Here is a 21,133-nt window from a genome sequence, read left to right on the forward strand (position 1 = left end):
GGTACAAGGGGATTAGGTCTAGATTCATTTGTCTTTGCATTACTGCATACCCCATATCCACTTATGTCATGGCCCCAGGTGGTCACCTCAAGCTAGCGCACAGGGATATTTGCTTGTTGATTCCAGTCGCCTTACAAACCTGAAAGAGGGTTCTTCTGATGAGCATCGACATGTCCTACTTTAATGCACGCTTCAAATTCCCACAGAGATTTCCAGAAGGCTGTGCCCCATATGGGCAGTCCTTTAAGAGGCCAGGTTTCTATTGTTCTTCTGCCTAGCCATATGACCAAGCCTTTGGCTACTGCCTGTCAGTAAAAACCCAAACATAGGGGCTTTTGCCACTGTTCAATTTTTCCATTACTGCTAAGAAAACAGGATGCAATTCAGCCCACCAAGCTAATTTGTCTTTACCTTTTCCAATCAGAGTGGTGGCCTTCCAAACAGGATGGTGTCTGTTCACCTTGGAAATACCACCCACAAACCAAGCAGCTCTTTGTTGGTCAGTTATAAGCTTATAGGACACTTGCCCAAGTGACAATAAAATCCAGCAGCTCCTCACACAGTTCCACAATCAGTCCTAGGGGGAAAGAGGCTCCCTACTCTTGAGTATCTCCTCCTTGCATTTCCATTTTGTTACAGAACTCTTCTGGGCACTGCCTTACCTACTGAAGTGTTTACCCAACATTATGCAAGACATCATGAGTATTTCAGTTTTCAAGATTATTTTTATGACTTCTAGTCACAGTGGCTGTTTCAATTATTGTCCAATGGTAAGCCAATAATTGCCCTTAAAGTGTGAATTTTCTAGTCCAAAGTCCAGTAAGTCACTGCTGGGAGGCACTCACAGGCTTTTGCCATAAGCCCCAGTCTATGGTACACTACAAAACACTATACACAGAGAATTTGCCCATGCCAGCACTTCAACTTCTATTCTACATTGTGTGGCCTTGGGCAATCTTACTGGCTCCCATTTAACATATCCAAATTAATATTGAAGGGTGGATTTACACAACTTGTTTTACAGTAATAGATAGAAGAAACATCTGCCAGGCATATCTCCCTAATACAATCAGGAAAAAGCCTGTTCAAACACACCAATCAATTCTCTCACAAACTTTTACCTGACATTCCTACCTATAGTCTCCGTTAGGACCTTATTAATGGGTTTTGGTTTTACAATACTAGGAAAAGTGTTTCCCAAGCCAGAAATAACTCATTCCCATAAAACATTCAGGTAAAGGAGACACAACTTCTTTACAAAAAGCCTTGTTTAAACTTCCCAACTTCCATAATCCTATCAACCCTTGCATGGTTTTGTTCTCTCAACAGCATCAAGGCTTTATCAATGGGTTTTGGTATTTGGTACCACAGTACAAGAAGTTCCCGTATCAAGGTATCCTGGGAACTTTTCTTCCCCACCTCCTGATCATTTTACTCACTCTTGTGCAAAAGGCGTTGGGTCTTGCCCAGGGGTTAAACCAAAGGACCCTGACCCTTTGTCAATTTAATCTATCTAACCAATGCCCCAAGCAATTGCTGGTCACATTACTCACTATAATCTATGCATTCAGATTTTTAAATTTCTCCAAACTGGGGAAAACAGAAAAGACTTGTTTGGGGCCCTTAAATGTTGGGGAGACCAGAAAGATGTCCCTTTAGGACTTTAGGTAGTATTGTACTAAAAACTTTGTTTTAACCCCATCAGTTGTCTGTTTTATTAATCCCACTTTTTTAAAGATTTATTTAACTAATTTCTACACCCAACATGGGGCTCAAACTCACAATCCTGAGATCAAGAATTGCACACTCTTTCTACTGAGCCAGCCAGGCACCCCCATCCCATTTCTTAATAACCATCTAAAGCTTTCCATTCTGATGGATTGAGTCTGTGATTCTTCCCTTTCTTTTTCCTTTGTTTTGCTCCAAATGGTATTTGCTTTATTCGCCTTCTTTCTTAAAAACTATTTAAAATTTTCCACCTTGGGGGTGTGTGGATGGCTCAGTCAGTTAAACGTCCAACTCTCAATCTCAGCTCAGGTTTCAATCTCAGGATCATGAGTTCAAGCCCTGCACTGAGCTCCATGAGGACCATGGGGTCTACTTAGCAATAAGATAAAATTTTCCACCTTGCTAAGACCAGTCAGTCCCTCAGCTCTCTCCTTTGCCTTTCCTCGTTCTTTTGTTAATTAACCTAATGGTTTTTTAACATCTATAAAACCTGAGAGGGGAAGCTGAAAGAGCAAATACACAAGGCTTCCTCAAGTGTTCCTAGGTTTTGCAGCAGTTAAGGTGATATGGGGTATTCATGTAAGAGTTCTCCAGGGTGCCTAGGTGATTGTCAGCTGAGTTTCTAACTGCTGACTTCAGCTCAGGTCATGATGCCAGGATTGTGGGATATAGGCCCGCACTGGGCTCCACACTGAGCATGACGCCTGCTTAAGATTCTCTCTCTCCCTCTGCCCCTCTCACCCACTCACGTGCTTGCTCTCTCAAAAAAAAAAAAAAAAAAAAAAAAAAAAAAGAGAGAGAGAGAGAGACTTTCCCTTAGCCACAACATTCACTATCAACTGAGTGACAGACATATTCAGCAGATGAATTATCCCAATTATTATAAAGATAATCCCACATAGCTTGTATATGAAACATACCATCTGCTTCATAGGGGATGTTCCACTTGGCATTTACAAGGCAAGGTGGGCAGTCCCCATTCTCAGGATAAATAAGACATTACACTGGCTTTTATCCAGTCCACCAAGCTGGCTGTTCCCTCGGGAATAACCTCCTTTGTGTCTGGATCACAAATACCTATCTGTGATTGTTCCATAGTGAGCTGTAGATCCTATCCTGAACCCAAACATGGTCTTCCACACTGCAGCATTTAAAATCAGAAACTACACCTAAGTTAATTACACTCACAATCCACTTTAATAAAGGTTCTTCAGGAAGCTAGTGTTACTGATCCACAAAATAAAAACAACTCCTCATACAATATTCCCCGGTTTCAATAGTTTCCTGGCTTTGACCTCCCCCTACACCAACAGCCTTCTTGGTGACCAGAGGTCTTAGAGGTACTTTTTGTTGTCTTTGCATAATTTTTCCCCTGGGGGACAGCTTTGAGGCTAGTAACCAAAACTCACACTCGATGAAATCTGACCTCGGTTTAGCATCAAGGTCTGACCCAGAATTCTAATTTCATTTTAGCCATAACCAAAGGACTAAACATTTCACTTTTTCCTTATTAGCATCTATTTCCTTACATATCCAGTGAACCAAAGTGCTGGGAAACGGATCTATCTCTAAATTCCATTTGTAACTTTTACTTTGAGTATCTGGGAGCACCACAACCTCTGCTCCATACCACAGGTGGACACAAAGCCACCTGGGAATCAACGGTTCTACATTCCCCATCCTTTTGCCCTTTCTCTTCCCAAACCAGATTTCCATAAGCCAGGGCCATTCTAGTAAATCTCACTTCTGTGACACCAATGTCTAAGAAGAACTCACTGTGTTAAAAGGAAAAATATTCAACAACACTTGTTAACACCTCGTGAGGAAGACTTTATTCAAGGTAGTGCAGGTTATCTCTTCAGGTACAGGGACTACTGCAATGACATTTTACAGTGACAGGAGACTGGGCTCAACTCCAAATACTGCATGGGCAAGTGGGAATTTATAGCTAAGGAGCAGGGTAGTCAGCCATTATCAGTGGATGGAAAATCACTAAGAGGAAAAACAGGGATAAGGTAGGTGCTGGATAAATAGACCTAACTGCTTATTGCTGAAGATAAGCCAGAGAGATGAGACATCACCTGGAGGATGTCAGAAGACAAGGAACCTTTTATCACGTATCAAGGATAATCAGGTATCAAGGGTGAGGGCTTCTTGCTAAAATGACTTAGCAGGGCTCTTGCTAAAACTGCATTTTACAAGGACATAAACAAATGAGCCCAGAAGATGGTTCAGGAGTCTAAAATTTGGCCAAGCAAAGAATCTCTGTCCCCTCTCTTGTTCAAGGAAAGAGGCATTCTCTCTTTCCTCTGAACAACAGAAGTCTATTTTTTTATTCAGTAGCCTTTTGTTCATTAAGGAACAAGTGAAGTTTCTGTTGGGACCTGGAATTAGAGGGTATCTATCTGCTCAATGATGCTAGTAGTCAGGCATTTAACGAGGGGAGTTTTCTACGAAAACACAGAAAAACAAAAAAATAATAGATTAGAAACCTAGTTTCTGAGTCCAGAGGTTAGCGAGTTGAGATTTTCCCACTTGAGCTCAAAGCAACTTTAAATGGAAGAGTGAAGGTGGCAATAACCATCTGAAGAATTTTCCTAGTTTGCAGTCTGAATGTCTCTGATGATGGCATTTGGTGTTCCGGTGAACCTTTGAATGGTCCGTACAGCAGGAGGCACAGAAGTGCCCATGTATGATATGCAGTAGTAATTTTTTTTTTTTTTTTTAAGTTTATTTCAAGGACCCAGCTTCAGCTTGCAGGATTTCAGGAAAAGGGCAGTTTTAGTTCTCAGTGATACCAAGTCAGGAGGGTGGGAGAAAAACTGGAAACATTAGTTTGGAAAATTATAGCCAGATACTGCAGGAAACCAGAGTTGAGTATTTGGTAAGGACTTGCAAAATGTGCAAGACAGAACCCACAAGGGGTTTTGCACTGAATCAAAAAAAAAAAAAAAAAAAAAAAAAAATTTCTATGGTCAACCTTTTAATTCTTCCTTACCTAAGAATTCCGGTCTCGTTAGATTTGTCCTGATTATTTTACATAGGTGCACCAAGAATAGTGACTGACCACACAACCTCTTTCTGAGTTTGCTTTGCTGGAACTTTTCATAAGGAAATCTCAGATTAAACATTTAAAAGCCTCTCGAGGTTAGGAAGCCAATCCAGGAAGTAGCCACCAGACTTTATCTTCCCATACCTATAGACAGGAGTAAATTCCTCTTTCCTTGAGGTCCCCAAGATATCCTGAGACTCCTCGGCCTGCAAGGAAGTGACCATTCTTACCTGTAAGGCTGGGCACCCTGTAAGCCAGGTACCAGGCCAGTCTTCCCAAGAGCACTGGCTCCATGAAGACAACCTTAGTCCCTTAAACCAGATTCTATCCATGTGACTCTCAAATATAATATTCCAGTCAAAACCTTGGTAATAAAACCAATGTTTCCAATTATATCTTGTTACAAGAACAAATTCTTATTCACCTTACACAAGTAACTACAGTATCATGAAAGTAAGAGTATTCACTACAAGTTTCCAAATTCCAGAGGAATAAGGAGAAAAAGTAATTGTTTCATCTTTGTTCACAAAGGTATAATCAGATTGTTGTAAGCTGCAGACAGCTTAAGAGGAAAAAAAGTTCTTTAAATCTGAAAAACATTACAGAAGTAGTACTGTTTCAAAGAGTCATAATAACCATCTTCATCAGGTCATTCAGTCCCATGTAATTCTTATTCTGCTTGATCTTGGGTTAGCAGTTTTATGACTCCATCAGCTTCTTCACTGGTTCTGGAAACTCAGTCCAATACATGATCTTAAAATTATTCAACCGATACCATTATGGAGCATTCTTGCCTGTCGCCTACTGGAAGTGCTCTCAGAGAGGAAGGAGAGTAAAACAACAACTTGTCACACAGTATTTTAACATACTAACTGGACACCAACTGTGAACCTCAAACATTCCTGGTATGCCAATATTAGTAACATGGATCCATACACAAATAACCTAAGAAGGTTTGTCATCATTTCTTATTTGACAATGTTTCCCATGTAATCATCTAACATTGCAAATAAACCTAATTAGTTTAAATCTCTCTTTTATAGGGTGAGCAACAAATCCCTTGAAAATTTTCAGAGACCTCTGGAATATCTCAAAGTTAGTTTGAGATCAAAGAAAAGTCCATTTAGGGGGCTCGTGGGTGGCTCAGTCGGTTGAGAGTCCGACTTCGGCTCAGGTCATGATCTCACAGTTTCAGGAGTTCGAGACCCACATCAGGCTCTCTGCTGTCGGCATGGACCATGCTTCAGATCCTCTTTCTCCCTTTCTCTCTGCCCCTCCCCTGTCTCTCCCTGTCTCTCTCTCTGTCTCTCTCAAAAATAAACAAATATTTTTTTAAATTCCATTTAGAATTTGATTTGGGAAGATGTCAAAAAATGTCAAATGTTTTAAACACTTTAGATAACAGGTCACTGTGAATTAACACTTATTCACTTAAAGTGGCAATTAAAAGATTTCAAAGGCAAATATAGGAAGCTACATAGTTGGAAAAAAATTTTTAGTTTTTGTAATACTGATAAGTCTCAATTTTTTAAAGTAATCAAAAACCTGATAAGCACAAGAAGCACAGAAAATCATTTTAATTGGACTTTAATTGGATTTTTAATTAAAATCTTTGTTTCCTAGGCAAATTACATAACAGGTGAAGGAAAATCTTTTTATAGTTTCTTAATAAGAGTAGATCAATAACCCAAGAAAACTTTGACATTCTAGCTTTATATCAGTAATAAACCTATTTTATTTAACCTTAGCAACTTGAGCACACATAAAATTCCTGTTCTGCAAATCTATAACCATTTTTCTAATATCCATTCAGCTTTTGTTCTATATTTTTGCTTTTTTCTTACTGTGGAACAACCAGTCTGCCTTAGAATAAAATTACTTTTTTTCCCTAAACAAAAACACATACTTCATACCTTGCATACCCTGCATACAAAGTTGTTTTGCTTTATTCTTACAGTTTCTAGTAGTTCTGCCTACATGTACTGATCACAAGTTTTAACCATTAATAATCTTTCTTTTACAGAGAAAACTATGAAGTAGACAAGTACAGTCATATATCAGTATTCTGTAGATTAGAAAATTTATGAATATACAATTTCGCAATTGTTAGAAGCATGATTCCTCACAATATAATTTTTCAATGTGGCAAGCAACAGGTTTACTTAGAGATCCAAGTATCTTAGTTTCTATACCACATAGAAACAAGATACCAAAAATACAAACCCAAACTTAGGTTCAGTAATGAATGTCTCAACAGTTTATCTTACTTAGAAATGACCTACATTTATTTTAGGCAGATAGTAACACCAAACTAAACTAGCCATCATCTCAAGCTATTTCCCTATTAACTATTTTTATAACATATGCATGGAAGGCAAGCATCACAAAAGTAAAAAACCGAGAAAGATTAAATACACGGTCTGTCCCCCCACCTTTTTTTTTTTTAACTGCAGTGCTTAACATATATCAAGCAGTTCATTTTTATTTTATGTTTTATTCTTAGTTTGGAATTATAATTTTATAATCTTAAATACCTAGTAGAGATTACATAAGCTTCACTAGTAAGCTTAGGTAGAAGACAAATTATTTTCTGTATTATATTTAATGCTGACAACTCTGAAGACATGCCTGTTTTTATTTTACCAACGATTTTCAAAATAGCTTTATTTACAAAAAAAAAAATTATCCCAAATCATGTGAACTTAATTCAGGAATACTTAATTTGTATAACTGCCCACTTATCTCTAAGGCAGCTTGAATAGAGCTCCTTTTTAAGGGATTTTATAAAGTAATTTGGTAATACCATCCAAAGGTGTAAAAAATACAACACATCTACAAGATACATACATATATACACGTAAACACACATACATACAGACACAAATAGAGAGCTATTGTTTTCAATCTAAAATTTTAGCCATGTGTTAGTAAAACATAGTAATACAAATTCACGGGTTTATATAAAATAATTAGTTCTTGCCTTTTCTCCACTATTTTTTTTTTAATTTTTTTGTTTATTTATTTTTGAGAGAGAGAGGGAGAGAGAGCGCACTCATGCGGGAGTGAGGGCCAGAGAGAGAGGGAGACACAGGATCCGAAGCAGGCTCTAGGCTCTGCGCTGTCAGCACAGAGCCTGACGCAGGGCTCGAACTCATAAACCGTGAGATCATGACCTAAGCCATGCTCAGATGCTTAACCAACTGAGCAACTCAGGTGCCCACCACTTTCTATTTTAATACAAATTGTGTTTCTGGAAAATGTCAGGCCATATTAATGTTACTTGTTTACCAATTGTGTAAAGACCACCTTTAACATTTTCCCTTGCAGGCACCTGGGTGGCTCAGTGAGTTAAACATCCAACTTCGGCTCAAGTCATGACCTCATGTTTGTGAGTTTAAGCCCCTCATCAGGCTCTGCGCTGAAGCTCGGAGCCTACTTTGGACTTTCTGTCTCTCTCTCTCTCTCTCTCTGCCCTACCCCCGCAAGTGCGTGCTCTCTCTCAAAAATAAATAAACATTTTAAAAGAAAAAAAAAAAAAAAAAAAGACCTTCCCTTGCACTGATATGTAATTTTATGGCGGCTGTGGACCAAATTTCAAGTGGGTGACCAAGGAAGACGTCCGGCAGCTGTCTGGATATCTCCAAAACCCATCCAACTGGCCAATTTCCAGTCTATTTCCAATTAGTCTTTTTCCTTTTCAGCTCAAGTAGTTGCTTTTGGGGGCCCCTAAGTCCCCTGAGAGTCCCCAGTGGAGGGCAAGGGGCCCAAAGTTCAAGTGACTATAAAGACTGAAGTGGAAAAAGTTCTGACGGGCGTAGAGAGGAGGAAGGAATTTGGAAGGGGATCTAAGAAAGGATTCAACGGAACTGGAGGGAAGACTGAAGGTGGTAAAAGGAAGAAGGAGGAGCAACAATGGGAAGGGAGAGCTCTTTGAAAAGCCATTCTGGGGGCGCCTGGGTGGCTCAGTTGGTTAAGCGTCCGACTTCGGCTCAGGTCATGATCTCACAGTTCGTGAGTTCGAGCCCCACGTTGGGCTCTGTGCTGACAGCTCAGAGCCTGGAGCCTGCTTCACATTCTGTGTCTCCCTCTCTCTCTGCCCCTTCCCTGCTCACGCTGTGTCTCTCTCTCAAAAATAAATAAAACATTAAAAAAAAAAAATTCAAAAAAAAAAAAGAAAAGCCATTCTGGGGCTCAAAAGAGGCCAATGAAGTTCTGTATTATTCTCAGCAAAAGCATGCCAACAGGAATGGAAGTAGACAGCACTGGCAGAAAACATAGTTAGTAGGGGTTCAAGAAGAGTATTTGAGTCAACTGAGAAGTTCCCACAGAAGAGGCAGGATCCAACAAAGAAAATTATGAGGTGTTATAGAGAGCCAGGAAGACAGACTTCCAGTGCAAGGAGTTAAGGAAAAGAAAAAAAAGATTTCCAGTCTAGACAATCAGAGAATAATCCTCATTCAGGGAAAAAAGAGCCAGGAATAAGAGATTTACAGACTGATAGGCAGCTTTCAAACGAAGAAGCCTAGGACTCTAACCTAGCTTCTTACAAACAGCTGTTTGCCTGGTGCTCTAACTGAGCCTCTTACAGGGGACAAACATGGGACTCTAACCCAGTCTCCAGCCTGTGTTTATCTGGGACTCTATCCCATTTTCTAGGGTATACTCAGACTGTTAAGAATCAAAATCTGTCCTTACCAGCTTCCACGGACATTTGTCCGGAGCAATGGTTCAGGAGTCGGACTCACCAATGGATCCCCGATCAATCAGTCAGGAGTGAAGATAAAGCTTTCAAAGGTACACACTTAGGGTCCTGGGTGAGAGGTCTGGGGGTCCAATGATGAATCTGATCCTATCCAGTTTGTGGCACCAAAACTGTTAAAAGGAAAAAAATATTCAATGATACTTGTTGAAACATGGTAAGGAAGACTTTGGGGGATGGTGAGGCTATGAAATTTTGTAGTAGGGAAAGGAGATTGGACTCAACCCTGAACACTGCATGGGCAAGAGGAATCTTATAGCTAAGGTGAAGGGTGGAGTCAATGAATGGAAAACTATTAAGAGGAAACATGAGGGGCCGGGGGGCTCCAACAGGATTCTTGCTGAAGATAGGCCAGGGCATTCAGACATCACCTTTACGATGGTGTAGAAGGAGGAACCCAATTAGGTATCAAGGGGGAGTGCTTCTTGCTAAACTGACTTAGCAAGGTTCTTGCTAAAACCACATTTTACAAGGATGTATACATATGGCCTAGGAAAGGTTCAGAAGCCTGACTAAAGCCTCAAGTGAAGAGCTTTTGTCACCTGTTTCTTCCTTTTATTCCACATATAATACTCCTGACACCAGACATGTGGGGTTTTTTTCTTCCACACCAACCAATTCTAGACACCAGCTGCAATTCAATTCAATTCTGACACTAACCAGAGTTACAGACCTCATGACCTAAGAGCTCAGTCTCATAAGACTGTCCCCCACTTCAGACACCAATCACAAGAAGTGGGTCTCCATGTTACCTACAACTTGTCTGACTTGGTTACAATTGGGAGGTTCCCAAGACCCCCTCACTGATTGAATCACTTGCTAGAACAGTTCACAGAACTTAGGAAAACACTTACTTACGTTTACTGGTTTATTACATAAGAAAGGATATGGTAAAGAACACAGATGAACAGCCAGACGAGATACATAAGGTGAGATCTGGAAGGGTCTGGCACAGGAGTTTCTGTCCCTGTAAAGTTGGGGTGTGCCACTCTCTCAGCATGTAGACATGTTCACCATCCTAGAAGCTCTTCAAAGTCCACACTTCGGGGATTTTACGAAGGCTTAATCATACATGCACAAGCAATTATTAAGCCCCTCTCCCCTTCCAGGAGAATGGGGACAGGGCTGAAAGTTCCAAGCTTCTAATCATGGCTTGGTCTTTCTGGGGACTGACCCCATCTATCCAGGAACTTACCAAGAGTCACCTCATTAAGCCAAAAGACACTCCTATCACCCAGGAAATACCAAGGGATTTAGGAGCCCTGTGTCAGGAATTAGTCAAAGACCTAAGGGTTAGAACAGAAGATGCTTGTAGAGCTCTTGTCATTTAGCAAATTACAAGAGTTTCAGGAACTCTGTACTAGGAACCAGGGACAGATACATGCATATTTCAAAAACCAAGATTAATGGATTTCATCTATAATCTTTTTGATGATGGCCACAAGTTTCAGCATTTGAGTCTGAATCACTTATGTATTTACAGCATTATGTCTACTTTGAACATTCAAAATTACATTAAAAAAAACCCCATGTGTACCTGGTGGTTTTATAGCTGAAAGCAATTACTGAAGATGTTACATTTCTCAGTTTAAAACAGCACAATGCCATCTTTTAATATTCCAAGAGCTGTTCTGCTAATGTAAGACTTCCATCCAATTACACTTCTACAACAGAATTGCTCTCCAAGGCATTTTACTTCAACTGAAAATGTCAATTTCATTATAGGACATTTAAAATTTGGGGATGTCATTTGGCTTTAGCAAATTTGTCTAGATTACACAGAAATCAAACCCAAACACAAACTAATTGTACCTTACATAAAACTATTCCTAATTATTGTTTACCTACCAATGGAGAATCTTAAAAGTAAGCCACATTTTTTTCAATTACAGCTAAATAAAGTTGTGTTGGTTTTAAACCTGCACCAGATAATCAGGTAGCTGTTCCAAGAATTTCTTAGAAAGAGGCACTTGCTGCATTACAAAAATGCTGTGCTAGGTTCAATTCAGATTATGCTGCTCACCAATATCAATTTTTAAATTTAATCTGGGTCAACAGAACCAGAATTAGCTACAGATGCCACTATCATAAAAACAACAGAAACATCTTATTTTATGACAGGTCTATGCTACTACGACATTTGGTTATTTAAGTTACCTTAGTATTCTCAAAGAATTCCTGAAATAGCTTTCCTTCCTATCTATCTTAACCTATTTGTAAATGTCTAATTACTCTAAACAGCAGCAGAGAGATCTATTTGTATTCTACTTCCAAGGAAAATCCAAATAGTCCCTCATATTTTAATTGCACCTCTAACTATACTTTTTTGTAACACTCCTTTTAGAGACTATTTTAGACTCTATTAGAAGTCTGTCAATTAATAAATTCGGTGCTCAGTTAGCAGCAGAGAAATAACTGTATGTTAGTGGTTAAGAAACCCCGTAATTGCAGCATTTAATACCTACTGTTGCTCCTAATGCCACCAGGCTGACTCAGACTAATGAGCTCTCCAGGTGCCACTGTCTAACACAGGCCTGTCAAGATGAGCACTCAGCAGTGGAGTCTCCAGAAGAATTAATCCAATCACTGTACTTGTTTGTCACGCATAAACAAAGAGAACTGATTTTTAGGTTCTTTGCCACAAAGAAATGCACTGAAAACAATTAAAGTAACACATGATTAGGGAAAGAATACTCCTTCCCTTCTTTACAGTGAATCCTGAATTAGATTTTAAAAATGCTACTTATAAAGGTATTTGCTCAAAGTACTGGATCTCCTAAGCCATGATGTTTTAACCCCGTTAAGTATCAAAACTATGGCACCAAATGTGCAAATGCGAACTAGGGACAAAAGGACCGTTCTTATGTCATTGGCGATCGTGGTTATCAAATCACGTACCTGGGGAGCATTCAAGTTGAGTTACACACTGGATGATGCAGCCCAAAGTGGGCGAGGATCCCCAACCATCCAGAGTCAAGGTCGGTGCCCAGGTCCAGTGAGCCCTTAACAATATCCCCTTTCCAACTCCTCCCCAGTGCAGGAATCACAAACTCCCTGGCCCCAAGAATCTTAACCCTGGTTTTCGTGCTAATTTTCATAACCTTAACTCCAGGGTTTTTAGGCTCCCACACCACCTCAAAAAAAGTTCACAACAGTATAATGGCATTTTTCTTCAGTACTTCAATTCGCAACCGCGACCTTCATCCAACTGTGTCTCCCTCCTGTCCCCTTGGAGAGGGAGCTCCCTTTCCTTTGGATCCCCGCCCGGCAACTCTACTCACAGGCTGGCAGTGTCGGGGGGCAGCGGGCTCGACAGCGCCCTCCAGCTCGGCGCTGGTAGTTTCCTGCGACTGCAGTCCAGCAGAGGGATGCGGCAGGAGCAGGGCGCGGGGCAGAGACCTGCCCGAGCGGCCGGCAGCAAAAGGAGGACAGCCTGGGCGAGGAAGAGGAGCCGGGAAAGTGGTCCGGACCGACAATCCAGCAGCGGCTCCTCCCGGACGCCTTGGGGCGCCGGCGCCATTTTCCCCCCGACCTGGACCCAGCCGAGAAGAACCGCCAGCTAGAAGAGACAGCTTGGCGGAGACGTTTGGTGGCTACGCTGCCACCCCAGGGCCCGGCTGTCGCCTGTACCCTCTAAAGGGAAAAGAGGGGCGGATACGGCGCAGCAGTGGGGGCGGCGGCCGAGGACACACGGCTGAAGCCCTACGGACAACGCTCCTCCGCCCCGCCCCGCGACGCAACGTCTTCACGCACAAGAGCCAACCAATCGGTGCCACACAAAGAGGTCGCGTCGGGGGCGGGACTCCGCGAAGAGGTGGAGCCAGTGACTGGGAGTTTCTTAAGGACGACTTTAAGGTGTCCGTCACTTTGCAGCGCCTCACTGGGGTTCCGCCGCTGGTCCTCCACTGGAGGGCGCAGTGGCTCCTTAAGAGGAAGAGCGGCTAAAGCTCTGCGAGTCCCAAGTCCTGATTTGAGGGATATCTACTATAGTAATAGAAAAGGATCTTTTTTCTGGACTCCAAGGGGAATGATACAAGGGCTACCTTCCAACTTGCGAGCACTGAAAGGGCCCTGGAACTTCCACCTGGCATTGGCCTCCAGAGCCCAGCTGGGGCCACCGCTGCCCGCTCCTGCTTGTCTGCAGCTCCTGCAGTCCTGCAAGTGGGCGGCAACTCCTTTTAACTCGAAGCGTGTTATCACTACTGGTTGCTGGACCCCTAAGTTCCTGAAGGCAGAGACCCTGTTTATTCATCTGTGTACCTCCAGCTTCTGTTTTGCTTGGAGTTTAAGAAATGTTGATGGGACTGCACCTGCAAGGCATGTCTCTAAGGAAAATACTCTTCTGTTTCAGCGAAGCTGTCCTATATCCTCACATTCAGAAAAGCAAGTCTGTGTGTCTGTGTGTGTGTCTCTCTCCCTGCCTCTCCCCCACTCGTGCTTGCTCTCTTTCTCTCTCAAAAATAAATAAATGTTAAAAAAAAAAAAAAGGAAAAATTCAACTGAGTAAATTTGAAGGTCTAGTTGGCTTTATACAACATTCATGAACGAGGATGCATCCCACCTAGGAAGTTAAAAAGAGCTCTGAGAAGCTGTACAAAATGGAAGGCTTTGTAGGCAGAAGTTAGCAGAAAAAGGAAGTTTCTAGCAAAAGGTCACCCTCCTTTAGGGGGAAAGTGGGATCTAACAGGCACATTACCTCACTAGTGCTGACCAGGTAATTCCAGACTGACTGATTAAAAGTCACAGTCCTGGGAGAGGTTGAAACTGAAATTAGGCTAGGTATTTAATCTTAGTTTGCTGATATGGGGCTTAGCACAAGTGACTCCATTTTGGATTTGTTATTTCTATTTCAATACCAGTTATCTGGAGACAGAGGCAGGCTGGCATTATTATAGGTTTTCTGACTTTTACGAATTAAAAGACTGAGCAGGTTAAAAAAAAAAAAAAAGGCAGAATGCCTAGGTCATACTGTTGCCTTAGAAAGTAACTGAAATCAATCTTTCCATGGCAGGTTTGGAGTCACAACTATGCTTTTAAAACCCTTTTTCCATTTTTAAAATTGAAATATTTCTTGGAATCAAAGACATATCCATTGCTCCAACCTAAACTAAACTTTTAAAACCAAGACAGCAGGGTGAAACTCACTCTTAGTCTCCCTTCCCTGGCTGTTGAACATGCTTCACAATCTCCACTAAGAAATTGGGCATAGGCAGGAGTATCTTAGTACCTCTCTGGATTATAGTTTCAGAGCTTCTCTTTGGGCATGATAGAAAATCATGCTCTCTATCCTGTGTCCTCTCCAATAAATTGTACAGGTTACACCATCCAGGAGTCCCTCCCAGCCCTTAATTCCTCCCGCACATTATTTTTTACCATTCTTATATAGCACATATGTGCATCTTATATACCTCTGTATTCCCCATACAGGCTAGCACAGTACCTGGCATATAATAGACACTCAATAAATGTATGATATGTGAATAGATGATGACATTATTTTACTCCCTACTTGATAAAATGACCTAAATTTTTTTCTTTTTAAACTTTTAGTATGGAGGCGCCAGGGTGGCTCAGTTGGGTGAGCGTCCAACTCTTGACTTCTGCTCAGGTCATGATCTCATGGTTGGTGAGTTTGAGTCCCACATCAGGCTCTGTGCTGATGGTGTGGAGCCTGCTTGGGATTCTCTTTCTCCCCCTCTCTCTCTGCCCCTTCCCCACTCTCTCTCTCTCTCTTTCAAAATAAATAAACTTAAAAAAAAGCTTTTAGTATGAATTTTTACTTTACAGCAATAAAAAGAATCATAGAATAAGCCCATATGCCCAACTTTACTAAATATGTTTTTAATAAAGTTTAATGACCTGTTTCTCATTAACAATGGAATAAAGAGTTTTTATATTTATTGTCCTAAAACTGTCTAATTAATCCTTGGGTGCCAAGTACCTGAGCAGAGTTTTTAGAATTCAGTGTGCCCATAAGCTAAGAATACCCCAACTCCAGACTCCTAAAGAAAATGGCTCACTTTGGATCCCTTGTTGCAGATGTTTCTATAAACACCAGACTTTTGTATAAACACCATCCCTTAAAATTTAGCTGCCCCATCTCCCCTTATCTCAGGACTTTGCTCTTTGCTAAGTCATAGCTAACTAATCTGGCCAATTCTGTTCTCCTAAACTAGAGATCCCAAAGTTACTCACACTTTCCCCTCTTTCTTTCCTCCCACATCCAGTCAGTCACTGGGCTCTATTGATTTCTCCTAAGGAGTGTCTGAGATCTTTCCCCACCTCTCCATCCACACTACTCTTGTCTCTGTTCAGACTTTTCTCTCTCTATGGGTATTAATGCAATAACTTCTGAACTCATCTCCTGTCCTCCATTTCTCCCCTCTGTCAGAACTATTTTTCCAAAGAATACTGATATAGGCATGTTGTTAGCTTCTCCCTACATAGAAACATTTGAGCCTGGCTGGCTCAGTAAAGCATGTGACTCCTGATCTTGGGGTTGTGAGTTCAAGCCTCACATTGGGTATAGAGATTACTTAAAAATAAAATCTTAAAAAAAATTTTTTTATGTTCCCAGTGGTTTTTATTTTGTTTTTGATATTTCCCCCCAATGTTTTATAATGAAAATGGATTATTTCAGAAAACAGGAAAAAATATTTTTTTTAATTAATGACTTCCCATTGACTGTAATATTGAATTCCAAATTCTTGTTTCTACCATTGAAGATTCCACAGTTAGGGCCCAGACTAACTACCTCCCACATTTCCCATTACCTCCTCACCATCTTCTCCATATTCCAGCCACAGGAAATTATTTTCCTTTCATAAATTGGGCCACGCATGTCTATACTTACTTGTACATGCTGTTCCTTCTACAGGTTGTCCTTTCCCACTTTCTCTGGCCAGACATTTCTTACTCTCCTTCTATGTTCTCCCTCTTTAAAGATTTCTCTGACTATTCTAGACATTTAGTGGTTTCCACTTCCATTTTTCAACCACAGTCCATGGCATTCCTCTATATATTCATATATATTAATTACATCCCATTGTGCTGAAAATAACTTTTTCTGGTTGTCCTCCCGCTAAGTAAGAAATCCCCAAACTCATTTTATCTCCCTGGTGCTAAGTGCAGTGTCAGGAATATAAGAGATTGTAAATGAATATTTGTTACTGAATAAATTATTGTTAACTTCACTACTTCTCATTATCTACAATAGCCAAATTATGGAAGCAGCCCAAGTGTCCATCTGGAGATGACTGGATGAATAAAATATGATGTGATATTATCATATGATACACACACACATATATATACATATATAATGTTATTCATCCATAAAAAAGAATGAAATCTTGCCATTTGCAACAACATGGATGGAGCTGGAGAGTATAATGCTAAGCAAAGTAAGTCAGAGAAAGACAAATACCATATGATTTCATTCAAATGTGGAATTTAAGAAACGAAACAAATGAGCAAATGAAAAAAAAAGAGAGAAAGGCAAACCAAGAAGCAGACTCTTAACTACAGAGAACAAACTGATGGTTACCAGAGGAGAGGGGGGAGGGGAATGGGTTAAATACATGATGCGGATTAAGGAGTGCATTTGCTGTGATGAGCACCGGGTGTTGCTTGGAAGTATTGAATCATTACATTGTACGCCTAAAACTAACATTACGTTGTACGTTAAATATACTGGGATTAAAATTAAAAGCTTAATTTTTAAAAAGTGAAATAAAAAACTTCACTGCTTCTCTTACTGAATAAGCACAAATCTATTTAGAATGCATTTGTCTCCTTCCATCTCTTCCTTCCTCTATCTCCTTTTCCTGCAAAAGCAAAGAAGAAATAATAATGATTACTCATTGATGCAAAAGATAAAGCCAGAAAAAAACAGATAAATTGAGCTTCATCAACATTAAAAACTTTTGTGTAGCAAAGGATCCTAGCAACAGAGTGAAAAGACAATGTTTGGAATGGGAGAAAGTATTTGTAAATCATGTATCTCATAAAGGGTTAATATCCAGAATGTATAAAGAACTCCTGCAATGCAATAATGCAAAAAAAATTTTTTTTGAAAAATGGGCAAAGGACTTAGATACTTCTCCAAAGAAGATATACAGAGCACCTGGGTGGCTCAGTCGGTTGTGCATCCAACTTCAGCTCAGGTCATAATCTCACCAGTTCGTGGGTTTGAGCTCCGTGTCCGGACTCTGTGCTGACAGCTGAGAGCCTGGAGCCTGCTTCAGATTCTGTGTCTCCCTTTCTCTCTGCCCCTCCCACACTCACGCTCTGTCTCTCTCAAAAATAAAATAAACATTAAAAAAAAAATTTTTTTTAAGAAGATATACAATGGTCAATAAGCACATGAAAAAATGCTCAACATTCCTAATCATTAAGGAAATGCAAATCAAAACACAGTGAGATACCACCTCATACCCATCAGGATGGCTATTATAGAGTAAATAATAAATAAAATAAATAACATAAAATAACATAAATAACATAAAATAGCATAAAATAAAATAAAATAAAATAAAATAAAATAAAATAAAATAAAATAAATAAAGAGTGATATGAAATTGGAACTCTTGTGCACTGTTGGTGGGAATATAAAATGGTGCAGCTACTGTGGAAAATGGTATGGCATTTCCTCAAAAATATAAACAATAGGGGCACTTGGGTGGCTCAGTCGGTTAAGCATCTGACTTTTGATTTTAGCTCAGGTAATGATCTTGCAATTCATGGGTTCAAGCCCCGTGATGGGCTCTGTGCTAACAGCTTGGAGTCTGCTTGGAATTCTCTGTCTCCCTCTCTCTCTGCCCCTTCCCTGCTCTCTCTCTCTCTCTCTCTGTCTCAAAAATAAATAAATATTTTTCTGGGTGCCTGGGTGGCTCAGTCAATTAAGCATCTGACTTCGGCTCAGGTCATGATCTCACGGCTTGGGAGTTCAAGCCGTGCGTCAGGCTCTGTGCCAACAGCTAAGAGCTTGGAGCCTGCTTCGGATTCTGTGTCTCCCTCTTCCTTTGTCCCTCCCCCCCTCATGCTCTGTCTCTCTCTGTCTCTCAAAAATAAATAAACATTTAAAAGAAATTTTTTTAATAAATAAATAAATAAGTATTTTTAAAAGAAAAAAGATGATTCTTTTTTTTTTTTTTTTTTAATTTATTTTTATTTTTGAGACAGAGAGAGACAGAGCATGAACGGGGGAGGGGCAGAGAGAGAGGGAGACACAGAATCTGAAACAGGCTCCAGGCTCTGAGCCGTCAGCACAGAGCCCGACGCGGGGCTCGAACCCACGGACCGTGAGATCATGACCTGAGCCGAAGTCGGACACTTAACCGACTGAGCCACCCAGGCGCCCCAAGATGATTCTTTAAAAAACAAAAAAAGCAAGGACTTGAAGACATATTTGCACACCCATGGTCATAGCAGCATTATTCACAGTAACCAAAAGGTGGAAGCAACCCAAGTGACCATCAACAGATGAATGGATAAAGAAAATGTATTATATACACTCAATGCAATATTATTCAGCCTTGAAAAGGAAGGGAATTCTGACACATGCTACAACATGGATGAAACTTGAAGACATACTAAGTGAAATAAAAACCAGTCACAAAAAAAAATAAATATCATTAATTCCATTTACATGAGGTACCTAAAGTAGTCAAATTCATAGGGACAGAAAATAAAATGGTGGTTGTCAGAGGCTAGAGGGGAGGAGGAGATAGGGAGTTCTTGTTTAATAGATACTAAGTTTCAGTTGGGATGATGAAAAACTTCTGGAGATGGGTAGTGCTGATAGTCCCAAAACAACACAAATGTACTTAATGACACTGAACTGTGACTTAAAAATGGTTGAAATGGTCAATTTTATGTTATGTATATTTTACCACAATTTTTTTTTAATCTAAAACCAGAAATTTAAGACTTCTCTTTGAGTCTTCCCTTTCCCTTTATTGTCCATCTGCTCCCAACTCTTACCCCATATCCAGTCCATCAGCAAATCTAAAATATACCTTAAAACTGACTGCTTCTTAGGAAAGAATATCCAATGGAAAAAAGACAGTCTCTTCAACAATGGTGTTGGGAAAACTGGACTGCGACATGCAGAAGAATGAAACTGGACCACTTTCTTACACCATATACAAAAATAAATTCAAAACAGATGAAAGACCTAAATGTGAGACAGGAAAACATCAGAATCCTAGAGGAGAACACAGGCAGCAACCTCTTTGACCTCAACTGTAGTAACTTCTTACTAGACATGCCTCTGGAGACAAGGGAAACAAAAGCAAAAGTGAACTATTGGAACTTCTGTGCAGTAAAGGAAACAATCAACAAAACTAAAAGGCAACCTATAGAATGGACGAAGATATTTGCAAATGACACATTGGATAAAGGGCTAGTATCCAAAATCTATAAAGAACTTATCAAACTCAACACCCAAAAAAATGAATAATCCTATTAAGAAATGGGCAGAAGATGGGGCACCTGGGTGACTCAGTTGGTTAAGCGTCTGCCTTCAGCTCAGGTCACAGTCTCATGGTTCGTGAGTTCAAGTTCAACATTGGGCTCTCTGCTGTCCATGCAGAGCTCGCTTCAGATCCTCTGTCTTCCTCTCTCTCTGCCCCTCCCCCACTTGCTCACTCTCTATCTCTCTCTCTCTCTCTCTCTCTCTCAAAAAGAAAAAAAAAAAAATGGGCAGAAGACATTAACAAACATTTCTCCAGAGAAGACATGCAAATGGTTAACAGACACATGAAAAAATGTTCAACATCACTCATCATCAGGGAAATACAAATCAAAACCACAATAAGATACCACCTGACATTTGTCAGGATGGCTAAAATTAATAACTCAGGAAACAACAGACGCTGTTGAGGATGTGAGGAAAGGGGAATCCTCTTACACTGTTGGTGGGAATGCCAACTGGTATAGCCACTCTGGAAAACTGTATGGAGATTCCTGAATAAACTAAAAATAAAACTACTCTACAACCCAGCAATTGCACCACTAAGTATTGATACAAAGGATGCAACAATACAGATTCAAAGGAGTGCATGCATTCCTATGTTTAGAGCAGCACTATCAACAATAGACAAGTTATGGGAAGAGTCCAAATGTCCATCCACTGATGAATGGGTAAAGAAGATGTGGTATATATACACAATGGAGTATTACTCAGCCTTCACGAAGAATGAATCTTATCATTTGCAATGACATGGATGGAACTATAGGGTATTATGCTAAGTGAAATAAGTCAGAGAAAGAAAAATACCATATATAGAGTATAAGAAACGAGACAGATGAACATAGGGGAAGGGAAGGAAAAATAAAGTAAGATAAAAACAAAGAGGGAGACAAACCATAAAAGACTCTTAACTATAGAGAACTAATCGAGGGATGCTGGAGGGGAGGTGGGGGGGATGAGTTAAATGGGTGATGGGCATTAATGAGGGCACTTGTTCTGATGAACACTGTGTGTTATATGTAAGTGATGAATAACTAAATTCTATTCCTGAAACCAATACTACATTATATGTTAACTAACTTGAACTTTTTAAAAAATGTTTTAATGTTTGTTTATTTTT

The 21,133-nt window shown here is 40.2% G+C and overlaps 1 protein-coding gene across 4 annotated transcripts in view; it reads right to left on the reverse strand.

Annotated features, from left to right (window-relative positions):
- Positions 1-13,507, reverse strand: part of LRIG2 (leucine rich repeats and immunoglobulin like domains 2) — a 63,906-nt gene extending 50,399 nt beyond the window's left edge. For 2 of the 4 annotated variants that reach the window (XM_053891054.1, XM_053891051.1), the window contains exon 1: positions 12,821-13,507. In XM_053891054.1, the coding sequence (XP_053747029.1) occupies positions 12,821-13,059 (239 nt within the window). In that variant the 5' untranslated portion in view covers positions 13,060-13,507. Of the gene's footprint in view, positions 1-9,475; positions 9,653-12,820 lie in introns of all 4 variants that reach the window. The other 2 variants (XM_053891057.1, XM_053891055.1) reach the window with 2 other exon arrangements.
- Between the last annotated feature and the right edge of the window lie 7,626 nt (positions 13,508-21,133).

The sequence above is a fragment of the Panthera pardus genome, unplaced genomic scaffold (genome assembly GCF_024362965.1).
Source record: "Panthera pardus isolate Hobbes unplaced genomic scaffold, ASM2436296v1 HiC_scaffold_11, whole genome shotgun sequence".
Taxonomy (NCBI): Eukaryota; Metazoa; Chordata; class Mammalia; order Carnivora; family Felidae; genus Panthera; species Panthera pardus.